Source organism: Dendroctonus ponderosae, unplaced genomic scaffold, assembly GCF_020466585.1.
Source record: "Dendroctonus ponderosae isolate FM_Combo_2020 unplaced genomic scaffold, Dpon_F_20191213v2 Dpon_F_20191213_3, whole genome shotgun sequence".
In the NCBI taxonomy this organism is placed as follows: domain Eukaryota; kingdom Metazoa; phylum Arthropoda; class Insecta; order Coleoptera; family Curculionidae; genus Dendroctonus; species Dendroctonus ponderosae.
This window is the reverse complement of record NW_026018508.1, coordinates 10,126,909-10,143,438: the sequence shown is the minus strand read 5'-3', so window position 1 is coordinate 10,143,438 and position 16,530 is coordinate 10,126,909. Positions and strand designations below refer to the sequence as shown.

The following is a 16,530-nucleotide window of genomic DNA, read 5'->3' as shown; positions in this document are numbered from 1 at the left end:
AATAATCGAATGTGTACGCGGAAATTGCTTGAAACTTTCCCATCGGCTCAAGAGTCAAGTTTCATATGACGTTATTAGATTTTATTTTGAACAAACCAATTTAGCTTCGCTTCGTTTTCTTGCCTCAACACTACTGGGAAACAGAGCAGAAAAGCTCCAATTAAAAAAATAAACGCAATAAAAAAGCAATTGTAAGAACTAAGTATGTGTTTTTTGCATGTGCAAGAGGCAATTTATGTTCCTAAAATACACCTCTAATGTACAGAGGGTCCCGATATGAAGCCGAAAAAATACTCCCATAAATTCTGGCGGATAAAATATTGCACACAGTTCAAACGAAACAACTTTTTGAGGCCACACTATATGTTTCTTATAAGTAACTTCTTTTATTCTCAAACATTTTCTACCCAAAAAAGGTGTCCATGGTAAAAGAGTCTGAGCAGCAGTTTTTGCGAAATCATGCTTTAAAAAATGTATTTCGTGATTTATCAATAAAAAGTGAATTAATCTCCACATTCGTGTGCACAAAAAGGACACGTATCAAAAATTTAATGAGAAGCAGGAGCCTTTAGTGCAAACCCCAAGAAAATTTGGGTTTGCTTGGAATAGTTTTAGTTCGTTTGGGTTCGTGTGATTTTTTTTCGATTAGTTTCGGTTTTTGGAGCTTGATTGAATTTGCCTCTGTTTTTTTGTGTTCGTTTGAATCAGGTTGAGTCATTAGTTTCGGTAAAATAAATGCTGCTTTTTGTTATTGCCATACTGCTGTCGAAACAAATTGCTTCAACCCAAATATGTGAAAAATTTCAACATTTTACTCTAAATCTCTGAAATCATTCACTTTTGAGCTAAGAAAAATTGGGTCATATCTTAATTTTATTATGGTATAATTCTTCCAGCCCTTTCATGTACTTAACTAAAATTCCTGTAAACTTCTGATGCTTTTTTCCTAGATTGAAGTGCACTGTTTCCTACTAACCGACATGCTCTTGATCTGTAAACCTTCCACGAAAAAGGGCGTGGCAACTATGAGGGTGATTCGACAACCTTATCTAGTGGACAGGCTGGTGGTGCAAGAACTGACCCGAGAAACGCCCAGTTTGGCAATAATCTACCGCAACGAATTCGACTTGGCTGTGGCAGCGTTCATTCTGCAAAATAACGATGTGAAAAAAATCAAGGTACGCTTTTCCCGAATGCCGAGGACAAACTGAAGGGAAATTATTGGCTGGTCTAGGGATGGAAAGATGGCATTCTGAAAGCCCAGTCTCTGTACGCACAAGCCAAACAAACGAGCTACACTGCCGAAGAAAGTCTGGATACCGATTACAGCTTGGACTACAACTTGGAAAGCGATTACCATAATCTCCAATTAGCTCCTAGATCTCCAATGGCTTCCTCATCCAGAGCTAGTAGAGTTTCCAGTCTGGCTCATAGTCACAGGTGAGTTATAGTTATAGTTCAGTCATACATGAACTAATGAAGTAGCTATAACTCGTAGTAAATAAATCACCCTGTATATAATGGAGGCTGTTCAGTTTTTGTCGTTAAAAAGCAGCTCTAATAATATGTGTTTGTTTAACAGTGGTTCTGTGGAAATGAACGATCAGTCTTCAGTTGGATCGATCAAAGATCAGTCGCGAGGAGTTTCAGTGGAAAACGATAATCGAACAGGTTCCATATCGAGCGACGAAGGACTTCAACCGCTTCCAGCCGACACGAAAGGCTCAACCAGTCAAAAAAGCAGCTTGAAAAACCGACTTTTCCATAAAACCCCCAATACTTTATCAGTGCAACCAGTTAACAGTCTTGGGCAAAGTTTGCCGAACTTAACGCTCGGCTCGCCCAACATTGGAAGTGGCCTCAGTCTGAGTTTGCATCAAAATACTTTGTCGGTAAGTGCAGGAAAGGGGGTGATTGGTGAATTACTTGGATTATTTTACATACTTACTTTCACTTAAAAATTGAGTGAAAAATTAAGTGTTTGGTACCAAAGCTATGGCTTCCTAACGGTGCCGATGAGAGAAATCTTTTGTGGGTGTTAAACACTGTTTTCTTAACTGAAAATATTCATATATTCTTCAATGATTTCTGAAATTTAGTTGCTTTTAGACATATCTTATGCACGATTTAATCTTTGATTGGATCAAAAAATAATACCCAACGAGTTTATGCGATATCGATAGTAGAAGTTGCCTTTTAAGTCACTAAAAATCTCACTCAGAAGCAGTCATAAAAGTTCGAAACTTCCTTGTTAGCAATGAAAACTGATGTTGTGCAGGAACGTTATCAAGTGAAGTTGAGCAGTTCTGTGACAAAACTCATGTAATGAGAGCAACGTTTATATGATTGCTTAAGAAACTCAACTAAAAAATGTTATACTCCGCGACTGAGGCTCTGCCGACTTTTGTGGGCTCTGCTTTTCGTTATAGATACCTGTTTTAGATCACATTTTTACTAAAAGTGAATTTATACAGAAAATATTTGTAAATCTACTTTAAAGAAAATATAAAACTACTTTGAGCCGTTGAAGAAAACGGGACTTAATAATAAACGTTTAATGAACACTTCTACTGTCTTATATAATGGGGATTAAACATTTAAATTGATGAATTTCTATAAAAAAGTGAGTCCCATTTTTGGGCTTAATTTGTTTCAATAGTAGTACTTACAGGTACCGAGCAACAAAAATGGAAGTCAACTTCTTAGTCCAACGCACAGAGGAATTTCCTACCCACCACCAAGTCCCACAAGGGGAAATCTGAGAAGAAGTCTGGCCATATCACAGAGTAAAAACCCGCCACTGATCAAAACCAGACAGGTGAATTCTACATCGAGTGTATGTTCGAGTCAAGTTCCAGCCAGTTTAGATTTCGACGTGCCAGTTATTGCAGGTAATTTGCTCGATCTATCGTCTCTCTACGTTCCATTTTTTGGATTTTTTTTATACTTTTCTGCTCTAAAAGTTGATTTATGTGAAGATAAAGTGCGTATTTTTTACATTCCACAAATCCACAACGTATCCCAATAATGTGAAATCCAGAATATTTTTACATGTACCGGACCGAACGGTAATTCATCCGATATTGATTTTAAGAAACGTTCTACCACTAGTTTTTCGGGTGCCCTGTATAGAAACTGGTTACCATTTCCAGACATTTTCTGAAACGTGTACTTTTCATCAATTTCTTCGTTTCACTTATTTATATTTAATTCCATCTTGTAAGTAGTTCGTTAGGGGATATTTGTGTTGTAACAGTTGATTGTGCGTTCTATGCAAATCTAATATAATAGCTTTTCATAGACTTGGTACCTTATTCTTCAGTTCTTGCAGTTTTTGGTACATTGAGGTTCTTCACTTGCACGCTATGGTTCCTGTTTCAAGAGAGCGCAATATGTACAGTTTAGTAGAAAATTTATAAAGTAAAATTATCATTGATCTGCGACCACATCAACTTTTTGAGCAGAAACATCGAAATGTTCTCTTGTACAAATTCAATTTCAATATGTTCTATCCTTTTTATTTTCACGTCACTATCACTGTAGAAGAAGAGCCAACGTAATTTCGTTTTCTCGTGAGTCTAGACGTACCTTGTAACGTCTTCTAGAGTTTTAGTTGTCCACTTTTTGATTTTGGCTTACAATTTATGTTTGCTTCTTCCCACAGTAACATGAAACATTTACAAACAACAGAAAAGAACACATTAAATATAAAACAATCTTAAATGAAGGAAAAAATCAGGACGGATATGGCGCTTTTACGGAACAGATAAGGCAACACTAAACCGTTCGAAATTTCTGTGATAATTGGGCAAAAATCATTGTACACTTTGAGCCTCTTGTTACGTTATTATTACGCTCTTATTGTTAGGTATTTCATCTGAGATTTTTTAATTTTTCTTTGGTATTATGTGTGGGTTTCTTTTCATTTTAACCTAACAAGAGTTAAGCTAATATTTTGAAAACTAAAATTGTTTAAAGAATTTTCTCAAAGAGGACATAATATAATAAAATGTCGTTTCTTCGGTCGATATTTACTGCTGCCAAATGTTGCGGCATCCGAAATCATTTGGCCCATACTGAACATTTTCTACACTCAACAGATGTTTTAGTTTAGTTTTGCTGAATTGATGACAATGCATATTTTTACAGTTACATGCTCTATATTTAAGATCATGTAAAGCTCAGTAGAATAAAGGTTTACAAAATAAATAAACAAAATTTCAAACTGAAATCATAAAAATATGCATTTTATATTGTTAAAACTGAGCCTGTAGTTGATTGGCACACAATGTTTATATGATTTATTTCTTACACACTAAGTTGTGCTGTGTATTTCCCACATTTTCACCTTTTTAGGGAATGCATTAGATTTTAGACGCAATTTATCACAAAGAACTTTTGGCAAAGAAAAACATGTGATTTTAATAATTAATTATCAACACACAACAAAAAAATGCCTGAAAAATGCTTCAATTTTAAACAATTTTATACTGCAAACCAATACAAAAATCTAGAAAACATTCTTTTAGATTAAAAAACTTATTGGTAGCAAAACCACTTGACCGGTTTATATAATTTTGCCGGAAGTTCCAAAGTGATAACAAATATGAATCATATTTCTAATGTCGGTAAATCATTGATTCACAGGAGTTTCTCTTTTGGACGAGAATTGTGAATCTTTTAGTAGAGGGCAGCATCGCCAAGCTATGAAAAGAACTCATCGCTATCATACAGCCGGACTGGTTGATGATATCAAGGTATAATTATAATAAATTAATTTGTTATAATTATAAGAAAAATTTACAGTTATTTCTTTAACGTAAATAATAAAAAAATCCAATAAAGCTCTGAAGTTAAAAAGTCTAAATGGAAGTCTAGCAAATTTCAAATCAGATAAGAAAAAACTCTACACGCAACATACCGAAATTCGCGTTTAAATGGACATTTTCAATAGGAAAATTCGATTTCAGAAAAATGATTCAAGAGATGCCAGTATTCACAAGAGACTGTCTTGGAATTGCACAACGCCTGATCAAAAGGAACCCCACGAGGACCAGACCTAGCATACAATAAAAAACCCCTTAGTGTCTTTTATAGTGATCGTCTATATGATTATTTGTATATTAGCCGAAATGAAACATATTTTAGAAAGACTTTTGGACTTTGTACTGTGCAAACAACCTACGGATTAGATGCAAATGTAAATAGCTACACCATGATCGATTTTCTCAATGTGAAACCTAAAAATGCTAATAACATCCAATAATATCGAATTAAACGCCTCAATTCTAAACGCACTCGGTAATGATTTGACTGCAAAATCAAACAGTGATGAGAAAAAAATTAAATTCTTGTCATATAACATATTTTTTAGTTTAGGAACTCATAGTGAATTTTTGTTCGATCACAATTCCCACACTTTAGTAGCGGGAAGACAATTCATCCTTCGTTTTTAGAAGGCTGATGGCTTTAGCATACAAAATGCTAACTGGCAAAAGAACACATATGACACATTAGTGAGCTCCCTTTTTACATTGGAAGCTAAGAAAGTGTTTCATCATTGATTATTAAAAAGTTCTTCTATCAAGATCAATACAAAACTAGAAAGAATTGTGCCCTGGCGTGCTTTGTAATGCGTACTTAAACTATCGCATAGGTTAATTAAAGGCCATAAAATCCCTATTCCGTAAGTTGTTTTGGCAAAAACTGTATTAGTATTACTTACGACTTGGTATAGCAATATTTAGTATATTACCGGCCAAACCTGATTTAAAGAAACAACTATATCCAGACGGATGAACGCCATATCCAGACTTTTGGCTTAACCAATTTATCGAAATAAGTGTAAAAATAAGAACTTGTCTATCTAGTCCAAGCTGCTGTGTTCTGAAATAAATACAGGGCTATTTAAAAAAAAACTTAATGCGGCCTGATATTCCAACTGTGATCGCACGATACGCCACAGTCAAGCTTTGGCTAATTTATCTAAGACATAATTATGTTTATTTACTTGATGTTATTTGAGATTTCCAGAAGAGATCAGCAGAAGAAGAAAATGATCCACAACAAATCAAAAATGTATCAAAAGCAGTAAATACACATAAATTAATTCTAAAGTAAAGCCTGCTGTTTTACCAGCACCTCCTAAGCATAAGCAATTGATTCTAAATTGGGTTTTTCAGGTAACATATTCTATAAATTTGTATCGCTGGTTTACTGGAATATTATAGACCTGTGTGGACCAAAACGTACCACAATATCAAACAATGTAATCTAGAAAATGGCGTTTACATTCCCCTATATATTCCATGCTAAACCAAAAGCATAGTGTGGTCGACTTACAGTTGCAATAAGAATGGTTTTTCGCTAAATAAATTGTAGTGGCTGCCTCTCTTTACCTGTGAACATTTTAAACTTAATCCAAAGAGACGCGCATGCTTGTTTTAAAACGCTTTTCGAAACACGATCTTATTGCAATGTTTTTGTGTCTTTGTCTATTATCGACCACCCTATTTACGTGTACTTAATCAAAGAACTTGATCAGGCCTAATTGTTTTGAGAACCCAATTTTTACTACACGGTTTACTGTAACTGCAATTGTAAAAGTGTCTCAAACACTTTATTGTATAGACAAATTACATGTTGCAAACTTTGATTTTGTTGCATATTAAGTAGGGGCAAAGGGATCGGAATGAAAAACTTCCTTAAATTAACAACAAACTCTTTAAAAAATATTTCCCAAATCATAGTTTTCTTAGACGCTCAAACGAGCGACTTGCAAAAAATATTGATCAAATTAAATTACCTCAAAAGAAACATTATAAGGCATTAAAGAAAATTGTTGCAAATTGCGGGTTTGTAAAATAATGATCGAGCACGGGACTTAATTAATATTGTTTGATAGGTTTAAATTCCAACGCCCTGTACTTTTAATACGCAAAAAAATGTGCGTATATATTAAAGAGTTGTTTATAAACGAACTTAGTACAATGAATTTCATATTTTAGTAACTAAATTGTATTTATTTTTCATTGCTTAAGAATAAAATATTTATTTTAAATTATTATTAACTATTAGAAATTTGTTATAACTGGAAGATGTAATAAATTACCTAAAATGTGTATTAAATATTCCATTTTTCTTTAACGTGGGTTTTTTTACTGCACTTGTAGTTCCTAGCTATATCAATCTCCTTTCGTGGCACCCAAAATTCGTAAAATTGCAATATTAAAAAGGCCAATGATATGACCAATAAGTAAGGCCAAACACCACTACCCAATTGACTTGAAAAGAACAAAATAATCGTTAAGAATAGTTCATGATGATTAAACAGATCCACCTACCTATGAAGTATTTTACGTAGACTTTTCGGCTCTTCTTTGGACACGGAATTATATACAATTTGTGTTCTCGTGGATACATCTTGCCAGTTATAGTATTTCTCAGTCCTCTTATTGCAAGCATAAGGACAGACAAACTGGCCTCGCTTCAGCTCTAGAATTGTTTTATCCAAACCTAAAAAGGAAATTATATCAAAAACACGATTCGAATAGTAATTTCTTATCGAAATTAGTTGGTTTAGTTTTATTAATCTGTTTCAAGTCTGTTAATAAATATGTGTATAATTAAAATGTATCTACCACAGTTAATCAACATAAGAGAACATACAACAGATTTTAGTTAGTAGTCAACGCCGTTAAACTTTCTATTGATGTTCGATTATTCTTATTACATTTTTTCTTTTGTCGTTTTTAACTCTTTTAACTCGGGCTTAAAAAATGATTAAGAGAGCCAGTTAATTTGTAATCAACTTCCATTTAAAAGCAATTTCACAGCAACGGAATAGAAAGCAATTCCACATTAGCTTACTTCATATATTACTTACCCTCCAGAAGAGAAGGTACTGTGGGTTCAGTTAATGTTATAAGATCGTCAGGCAAAACCTCAGGAATGCCTCCAACTCTTGTAGAAACAACCTTCAGCCTGTAATAAAAGCAGCATTTAAAATTGCGCAGTTGAGATGGAGGTCCGTAACTAAGACATTGAATAAATTGAAACTAAGGTAGACAAACAACTAAATGGCAGACGGATTTAAAATAATTAATCTTCTTAAACTCTCCATATCTGTAGAGCTAAGAGTCTTTAAAGATGGTGCAAATTTCAAATTTCCATTCAATTTGCTAACATTAAAAAACCAAAAACAAAAAAATTAGGCAAAATAATTTTTTTCTAATTAATTGTACCTACCCACATGAAACTGCTTCAACTATTGCCATACAATACGCTTCTGTTAATGAGGTGTTTAAAAAAATATGCCCTTTAACTAGCACGTTTCTAACTTGCGAATGTTCCAGAGCGCCTAATAAAAGAACGCGGTCCTGCAAGCCGCGCCTCTCCCTGATTTCTTCCAGTAGCCTTCAAGATCGCGAATTTTAATAAAAATCACTATAAGTGCCTCGCACTTACCATCTCTTTGGCCCATCTCCAGCTATTAAAAAATTGACCTCCTTGTATTTATCGCAAATATCGCCGATCACTTGGGCCGTTAAATCGACGCCTTTTCTATAAACCAATCTAGAAACCACCACAATCGTAACTACAAAAGGGTACCTTTTAGATTTGCATAAACAAACAGATCAACGACTTACTCTGTGACTGGTCCCTTTGAGTTGGATCGGGAGTAAACGAAAATGTGTCCACGGCATTTGGAATGACTGAAACTCGTTTGCAATCAACTCTTCCCCTTAAAACTGTGTTTTCTTTCCCAATGTAAGACACACATATGCAATGGTTGCAACTCGCCAAAGACATTTCCAGCAGTTTATTCGTGATTAGCGCGCTGGCATCAGCAAATCCGAATAAACTATGATCAGTAAATACAGTCTGAAAAAATACAAATACATTATAGTATAAGAAAACATAATCTAAGGGGTGTCTATTGGTAGTTTGAGTCACTTGATTTTTTCGAAGATAACAGGTAGTAATTATTTTACTTTGCAAAAATCAACGTTTTACATGCGTCTTCCTCCAGTTTTAAAGACCGCAAGACTTAATGGAATTTCTTTTTTGAGTCTCATTCTTGGACACAATAAAGCATGAATGTTTTTCCTAATTCTAATCCAACTGACTCAATTTTCCACATGTATGCTTCGAATACCTTTAATCCCAAAAGATTGCCGATCAACATCGCTTCATGTGCCAGCGCCGAAAAGGCAGAATGCCCATGAATGATCTGAATTTCTTCCCGTAAAAGAATGTATCTTATAAGAGGAATATTGCAAATCATCGTAGGCAGGACGCATTGATTGTAGAATACTTTTATAGGCAAATAGTAAACTTTCAGGCCATTTGTCATGTAACGAATTCCCACTCGGTCTTCATAGCTGTGGGTCATAACAATCACTTTGTGTCCCTTTAGAAGCAAACACTGGGATAGATTGAAGATGTGTTCTTCTACTCCTCCCATGTTTGGGAAGAAAAAATCCGATACCATGCTACAATGGAGAGCAGTCAGTGCTTGCCAAGTTAGAATTGAATGTGCCTTTTACCATATTTTGTGACATTCCGGTTCCAAACTGTATTGTTTATTCATTACCGAAAGGAAATAGAAACCTAAACATTCAATAATTTTATAAAACTTCCTGCTAACGACGGTTTGTTTATTTTTGTTCTCATAACCTAAGTCTTCATCTATGACCTAAATTAGGAAGGAGTAGAGTGTGGTCGAAAATTGGATTGAACCACTCTTAATGAATATGTGGGTGGTTTAATAAAACTTGTCCAAACAGCGCATTTTTATTAAATACAATTTTAAAAATTGTATTTAAATCGGCTAAATGTTTCCTTGTTTACGATATAACTTTATTAAATTTCCTGAAAATAAATTAATAAACATTGGTGTACGATGGAGTTTTGCTTTTGATCGTACCCCCGTAATGCCTGTAAAAACCGTAAACAGCTGCTTTTGACAGATTTTGTTTTGACTGGTTCTGTCAACGAATGAGTTTTATGAGAATGTTTTTGCTTTAATTCCTCATTGCACTCTATTAGTATGAAAAAATTGTATATTTGTTATTGTTTTAACGTCATTTTAAACAGTACAAAACAAAGCGTGAAGTTGAGTGAGTTTTGACCCGTTAGATCGCGAGAAAAGTGATGTTCGGTGGTAAGACGCAGTTGATAAGCGAAAATTGGTTGACTATGTTTTGACACAGGGTACTTTTAGAAAAGAAAAATTCCAATTACTTCTGGTGACTAACAGTAATTGCTGATTTATTGTGGTGTTCATCAATTGAATAATAGCATTAGGCTCGGGAAATGTGATATTGATTGCCAGTGCATCACCAAGAGACTTTAAAATATCTATCTAATGTAAGCAAGTAATAATCGCGGACTTATTAAAAATGTTTTTCCTAGTAGTAGCGTTACTGAGCATTCAGCAGATCTATGTCAGTGAAGCTGAGATATATGCCTTTAAAAACGTAAGTATCCGTATAATTCCCGAAGCGATTGTCTAGTAATCTTCATAAATATGACCCTTTTAGAATTCAGAGTTCTTCTACGAAGAATTTGTTGATGCTCCTTCATCGTTCGGGGCAGATCTCTCGGATGGTCGTAAGTATAAGTGTGATTAATACTCGCATCACCTGGCATTTCGCAATAGGAGCTTTTCAATTATAAGTCATCCTGCAATTTGTTTGATAAAGTAACGAAACTGTGCATTGGTGAGTTTATTATCTGCACTTCTGATAGCTCGGCTTAGGTCAGTCGGTTGCATTATGTAAGCATTGATGTTCTGATATAGGTATTTTACAGAATCCCATATAAATGAAATGTTAAACATTCACGTGGCAAATAAGCTAAGAAAGAAACATAAGAAAGTAATTGAAAATCTTTTTGTAAGCTTATAGAAATTCTTTTGTAAGTTGACGCGTTCTTAGTTGCATCCAGGGTATTTTTTAATAAGTAGCCGATATTTTACAGTGAGATTCTTCAGGTATTTTTAAGATAAAAAGTCCATATAGTCATCGGTCCGCCAGGCCTTACTTATGCAGTTGCAGGGTATTAAATAATTAAATTTAATTTTTGTTTTGCCTAATTCGTAATCCTGTTTACGGAAGAAGCAAGCCTCTCACGCAACGCTATTTTACGCAATTTTCACAACAATTATTTGTGGTCAAGAAAAGCCACACGCAATACAGGTATCACATTTCCAAACACACTTTTCTGTTAACGTGTGGGCAGGATTAATTGGAGATTATTTGGTAGACTGTAGCTCGATAAGTAAGGCTTTGCCTATATGGGCTTTTCATATTAAAAATACCTGAGGAATAGTATCACTTATTAAAAATCCTATACTTTATTAGTTAGACGTGTTTGATTGAGTTATCCTACTGTTGCAATTAAACAATTTTTATAGGCGTAGATATGGGTGTTTCCAGTATATTAAAAATGCAAGTAATTGCGCCACTGAGTAAATAAAATTTCGATAAAGTAACGTCTTTACTTCAAAAAGTTAAAGTCTTGGTAAAACGCGATTAACGACATTGTTTTTGGGAAATTCTGCTACTAAACAATAGATTGTCGTTTTTTGTAAGCTGAGTTTGATTAAATATTTTTCTTTAGCTGTTCGCGGGGCGATCGTGAATGCGATCCCTTCGCATGCTTGTAACGAAAGCTTAAAACCAGCACCGTCTGGCAAACGCAGCTGGAGAGCGGACATACTGTTGGTACCAAGATATACATCAGAAGCAAATTGTACTTTCGAACGAAAAGTGCGAATGGCCCAACTGAAAGGGTAAGCTTGGATTAGTGCTTTGAATCACACAATAGTTTTTAATGGGTAAGAGTAGCGAAGACAAATTTTATAATATAATATAAACAAAGACGTTTATTTTGGGAAAAAATATACGAAAATTATTAATGTACTGGCAATTTTGATCAATTTTTATATTCATAATTCTTTTGTAGTGTTCAGTAGCCGTTTTAAACTTGTAGTGATCTGTTTGGATTTCAGAAAAACTAATTTAGAACAGCTAAAATAACGTTGTATAAATTAACGTTGTAATATGATATGTAAACGAGCTTTTGCTTAAATGATTGACTTTTTTTAGTTTTTAAAATTTATTTTCCATCACCAGAAAATTAACAAATTTTTGTAAAACCAACAGTGTTCTGTATCTGCAAAGACGAACCGGCTTAGTTATCGATTTTGAATTATCTAAGAAGTCTAAGTTTGTGTGGCCGGCTATTCCAATCCGCATAGAAATGTCGCCCTAATCCAGCCATTTTTTGTGACTGAAGAGTATTTTGGAGTTTTAGGCCGCCGTGGAAAAGAATTTCTTCTTGGCGTTTCACAAGAACGAGTTGCTAGCATCTTTAGGCGTAGTTGCTGCGCCGAGAAAACCATCAGTTTCAAGCAACAAAAGCCCGAAAAACTCTTCAGTTACAAGCAATTACCACGATAGATTAAGTATTTGGACTTTTACCATTTTGTATAAATATTCCTTTTACCTTACAGCTACAATGCGATTATCGTCTATAATGTGGGTTCCAATGAATTGGTACCCATGTCAGCTAAGAACTCAACTGGAATTACAATACCATCAGTGTTTGTCAGTCAGTCGTCGGGAGTCATGTTGACCGGTTATGCTAATTGGGACTATATTGTGGTCATCACTGCTGACACCCCGTTTAACATCCAGACGCATCTTTTGATTCCGTTTGCAATTGTTGTAGGCATATGTATGGTGGTTATGATAGTGTTTATGGTAAGACAAAACATGGATTATCGTAAGCTCATATCGACATTAAAACCTTGCCCTTTCGCATAACGGAGTTGTTTATTAAGGCGGTTTTATCGAATCGTATCTATTAACTAATTAATACATTGTTGACTCTCCAAATATTTGCTGTTTCGTCATTGCTTGATAATGTTTCTTATGAAATGGATGGATATAAGGCTTTTGGGAAAACTGCAAAACAGGACTTAATGTGAGTCTATAACAAAAAATGCAAATGAGTGAAGAAGTAGAAACAAATGAAAAATATTAAAGCGAATAACTAGCCACATAAAAATAATATAAACTAAACATTCGATATTTTTGCCTTAAACAAATCCGTATCCAGCGCCTATCCGATAGCACAACCATATTAATTAGAGTATTTAATTGTACTTTAGATTGTCAAATATATAAAAGATCGGAGACGACAGAGGCGATACCGGCTACCCAAATCCCAGCTGAACAAAATACCGACTTGTAAATTTCAAAAAGGCGACAGATACGAAACATGTGCGATATGTTTAGAGGACTATATTGAAGGGGAGAAACTGAGAGTTTTGCCCTGTAATCATGGTAAGTGAAACTAGGAGTTTAATTATTATTGCCAATAAAATCAAGCCAAGTCAAGGTATAAAATTGGTTGTTCACCAGCTATCATACCATGTTGGTATAGATAATTTCCTCTCTTCAAATGCAATAAATTTATCAACTGGCTTCATTTGCCTGCACTTTGAACTCTCAGTAAAACTAGCATAAACAGCTTTATGGTTTTGTGAGAATTTCAATAAATTTTGCCATTTTTCTGAACAACTCTGCGTTGTTGAACATCCGTTCTGGGCAACTCACAACAAAAAAAATGCAAAAACTAAAAACTGTCTAATGTAAAAACACCAAATATAAAGAGAGATAGCATAATTTTAGAATAATATACAGATAATAATCGAATAAGAAAACAAAAACCCATGGTTCTATTCAAGTAGTATCAGAGTAGTATAACCAGTTTTAATTTTTTATTTTTCAGTATATCATATGAAGTGCATCGATCCCTGGCTGACGAAAAATAAGCGAGTGTGTCCGATTTGCAAGCGAAAAGTATTTGCCCATGATGAACCGCATCAGGAGTCGGACAGCGACAGTGATTCAGAGGATACGACCCCTTTAATCAGATCTGGCCCTAGGGTGACTCAGGGTGGAACTTTCGAGGTAATTTCGAAAAAATCGACGAAAGCGAAAGGTCTAATTGAGTGCAATTTATTTGGGTTTCTAGATTCAGAATGAGAATCCTTTCAGTAGGGCCGCGAGATCAATTTCACAGGTTTTGGAGGGTCGCAGTGTTGTTACGGCGTCGGATCATCATAGCATTAATACGGAAAGGCACGACTGGCAAAGTGTTGCTAGCTCTGATTCTAGTGGTAAGTCGGTTTTTAAATATTTTCGTTATGTGAAAGCCATTTGGTAAAAGGTTCTCTTCAATGCGTTAGCTGGTATTTTACTATTGGTTTCCCTTTAGTTTTTCGTGTAAGACAATCCCCAAATGAGAAAGACTAACTTAAGAAATTCTAGTACTTTGAAAAAACTGTTTGCCATTCTGTTTTTATTTAATTTTCAGAAAATCAAAATTCCACATTACAGATTCTTGGAGTAGCTTCGGCTTACTAACTATTTGAAAGAAAACTTTGACTTCATTTGGAAGTTTGTCAAGAATTCCCTGCTTTTATGACAGAAAAACGGAACGATAATTTGTCTATTTAATGCAAAAACTTCCACGAATCTATAACCCCCCGTTTTTTTTGAACTGGAAAAAAATGCATCAAAAAGCCTATTCGAAAATTCGCCAAAAAATCTCTGCTTATGGCAGAAGAATGAAAGGTGCAAAAACTACCACGCTTCTAATACCACACAGTTCGAAAAAGAAAATGTTTTAAAAATTCGTATTGGAAAAAGCCTTTCGTTCAAAAATTCGTAAGAAGTCGTCAATTTCGAATCAATAATTTCCCTATTAAAAAATGCCAAGTTTCTGAAAATAAGTTCCAAAACCTGTCCTTTATTTCGAAATAAAATCTATACCCATTTACATCCGAGTCAGTTTTGATAGTAGTAAGACACTGTAAATAAATTTAATGTTACAGAATTCCAAATGAGTTTCACAGTGGTTCAAATGGTTTGTTTTCAGTAATTTTCTGGAAAACATTTACTGAAAGCTCATAGAATTTTAGCAAAAAGTACTCTCCAATCAGTTCTAATTACTTCCTGCCTTTGGTTGTTAAAAATGAGCCCAACAAATCCAAATAATAACTTAAAACCGAAAAAATTGCTTAAGAAAAACGCAGGAATTTTAAACCGAGAACTCTCCATGAAAATAATTGACATAGAACCAGATATAGGGTGAATGTGTATAAAAAATAATATTTTTATTCTCTGTTTCACTATAGACACAGTGAGTACTAGCGACTACAGTAGTTGTAGTAATGTGTTCCCTATCGTAGATTGTTTGATTCACAATTCGGATCGGCATGATGAAGATAACGCTGAACATCATCATGGAAATCCTTTCGAACATGACGATAACGAAACTAAACCTGAAGTAGACGTGATTGAAAACCAGTCTAATTGCTCCGTTGAAGACTTGCCACACTCAAATTACGAGTGCGACGATAATATTGTGTAATTACGTTCTAAGGACTTGGTTCACATCTAGTCGAACAAAACAGAAATGGAAACTTAAGTAATATTTGAGTTGTTGGGGAATTGCGCATTATATAAACAATAGCCTCCCCAGTGGAACAACTATTACTGGAATTCCAATATAAAAGAAATGAAGGTGCTAGTAACTACGGATAAGATTATGACTAGTTGTAGGCTTATTGATATGAAATTACTAATGTTTTAATAAATGTGATTGAATAGACGTTAAATTACAGGACTAAGTAAATATGTATTTTTAAAAGGAACAAAAAGGTCACCGCTCACTGGAGTAGCAAAAGTGTGATAAACTTCCGCAGAATAAATTCATTTCCATGATTGCACTACGAAATTACAAGTTTCAACCATTAATAAACTGAACTTTTCAAAACTGTTCACTATTGTGCCAATTTCAAATTGAAAATTTGCAGCTTTTTGTTCTGGCTTGTAAATAAAACCTGCTTAGTATTTTGCACTATTATTTAATTTAACATGTTGCTTGGACAAGACGTTTGACCCAACTGTTTTCTCTTGACACAGCCGCATGAATTAACTCCTAGCTAATTCTTGAATCTCGCAAGAACATATTATATGGGAATGAAACTTTCAAATTGTATTCTTAAATAGCTATCTTTGGAATTTTTCTTGTTACTTTTTTTATGAAATAGTTTAAATTTAGTTATGTATGTAAATAATATAATCGTTTCAATACCAGTGAGGACAGTTTTACTTGGTTGCTTGTTATGTGGGATTCTATCCTTCCCTGAACATTTCAGTAAGTACTACATAAACAGGAAAGCTGATAATTTATTCAAATTATACTTTTTGGGTGTTTTAATTTACTTTAAATATATTGCGTTTCGGGCGATCAGTGTGGAAAAATAATTTATTTTAATTTAAACCGGCTGATTTGTATTATTATTACGAGCGGTAAGTTTTTAAAATTATTCTCACGAGACAAAATTTAACAATTTAATTGCATACTTCGAATGGTCTATCAAGGGTTAACGATTCTTTACCTGAAAATATATCACTTTTGAATAGCTTTTCTTCGACTTCTGGTTTT

General features: G+C 34.3%; 3 protein-coding genes across 7 annotated transcripts in view; 2 read left to right on the top strand and 1 right to left on the bottom strand.

Moving 5' to 3' along the window:
• Nucleotides 1-5,219, top strand: part of LOC109535746 (pleckstrin homology domain-containing family G member 5) — a 122,807-nt gene extending 117,588 nt beyond the window's left edge. For all 4 annotated transcript variants that reach the window (XM_019901707.2, XM_019901705.2, XM_019901709.2 and 1 more), the window contains 6 exons: nt 951-1,178; nt 1,235-1,440; nt 1,583-1,892; nt 2,672-2,891; nt 4,648-4,757; nt 4,971-5,219. In XM_019901707.2, coding sequence (XP_019757266.1) covers nt 951-1,178; nt 1,235-1,440; nt 1,583-1,892; nt 2,672-2,891; nt 4,648-4,757; nt 4,971-5,063 — 1,167 coding nt within the window. In that variant the 3' untranslated portion in view covers nt 5,064-5,219. The remainder of the gene's footprint in view (nt 1-950; nt 1,179-1,234; nt 1,441-1,582; nt 1,893-2,671; nt 2,892-4,647; nt 4,758-4,970) is intronic.
• A 1,485-nt stretch (nt 5,220-6,704) lies between these two features.
• LOC109535747 (phosphatidylinositol N-acetylglucosaminyltransferase subunit A) lies at nt 6,705-9,791 on the bottom strand. Its single transcript, XM_019901710.2, has 8 exons — nt 9,549-9,791; nt 9,158-9,494; nt 8,649-8,883; nt 8,467-8,596; nt 8,248-8,415; nt 7,886-7,983; nt 7,344-7,515; nt 6,705-7,283 (listed from the first exon to the last, which is right to left on the bottom strand). Exons 1-8 carry the CDS (start codon nt 9,590-9,592, stop codon nt 7,124-7,126), a joined length of 1,344 nt encoding a protein of 447 aa, XP_019757269.1. The 5' UTR covers nt 9,593-9,791; the 3' UTR covers nt 6,705-7,123.
• Nucleotides 9,792-9,969: 178 nt separating this feature from the next.
• Nucleotides 9,970-15,937, top strand: LOC109535780 (E3 ubiquitin-protein ligase RNF13). 2 transcript variants are annotated; one of them, XM_019901777.2, is made up of 9 exons: nt 9,970-10,165; nt 10,226-10,481; nt 10,545-10,614; nt 11,626-11,797; nt 12,521-12,770; nt 13,181-13,355; nt 13,804-13,985; nt 14,050-14,194; nt 15,215-15,937. In XM_019901777.2, the coding sequence occupies exons 2-9, from the start codon at nt 10,404-10,406 to the stop codon at nt 15,448-15,450; spliced, it is 1,308 nt and encodes a 435-aa protein (XP_019757336.1). In that variant the 5' UTR covers nt 9,970-10,165; nt 10,226-10,403; the 3' UTR covers nt 15,451-15,937. The 2 variants fall into 2 exon arrangements, with proteins under 2 accessions (XP_019757336.1, XP_019757337.1); XM_019901778.2 differs by having other exon boundaries at nt 9,990-10,481; nt 15,269-15,937.
• Nucleotides 15,938-16,530: the final 593 nt, after the last annotated feature.

What these genes read in the sequence shown, in the direction of transcription:
- LOC109535780 (XM_019901777.2), top strand. Translation starts at nt 10,404, where the DNA reads ATGTTTTTCCTAGTAGTAGCGTTACTGAGCATTCAGCAGATCTATGTC. An exon ending in TGGTTATGATAGTGTTTATG is followed by an intron (nt 12,771 to 13,180) that starts GTAAGACAAAAC and finishes ATTGTACTTTAG; the next exon opens with ATTGTCAAATATATAAAAGA. An exon ending in AGTTTTGCCCTGTAATCATG is followed by an intron (nt 13,356 to 13,803) that starts GTAAGTGAAACT and finishes TTTATTTTTCAG; the next exon opens with TATATCATATGAAGTGCATC.
- LOC109535747 (XM_019901710.2), bottom strand. Translation starts at nt 9,592, where the DNA reads ATGAATAAACAATACAGTTTGGAACCGGAATGTCACAAAATATG. An exon ending in GTTGAAGCAGTTTCATGTGG is followed by an intron (nt 7,984 to 8,247) that starts GTAGGTACAATT and finishes CTTTTATTACAG; the next exon opens with GCTGAAGGTTGTTTCTACAA. An exon ending in CTACGTAAAATACTTCATAG is followed by an intron (nt 7,284 to 7,343) that starts GTAGGTGGATCT and finishes GTTCTTTTCAAG; the next exon opens with TCAATTGGGTAGTGGTGTTT.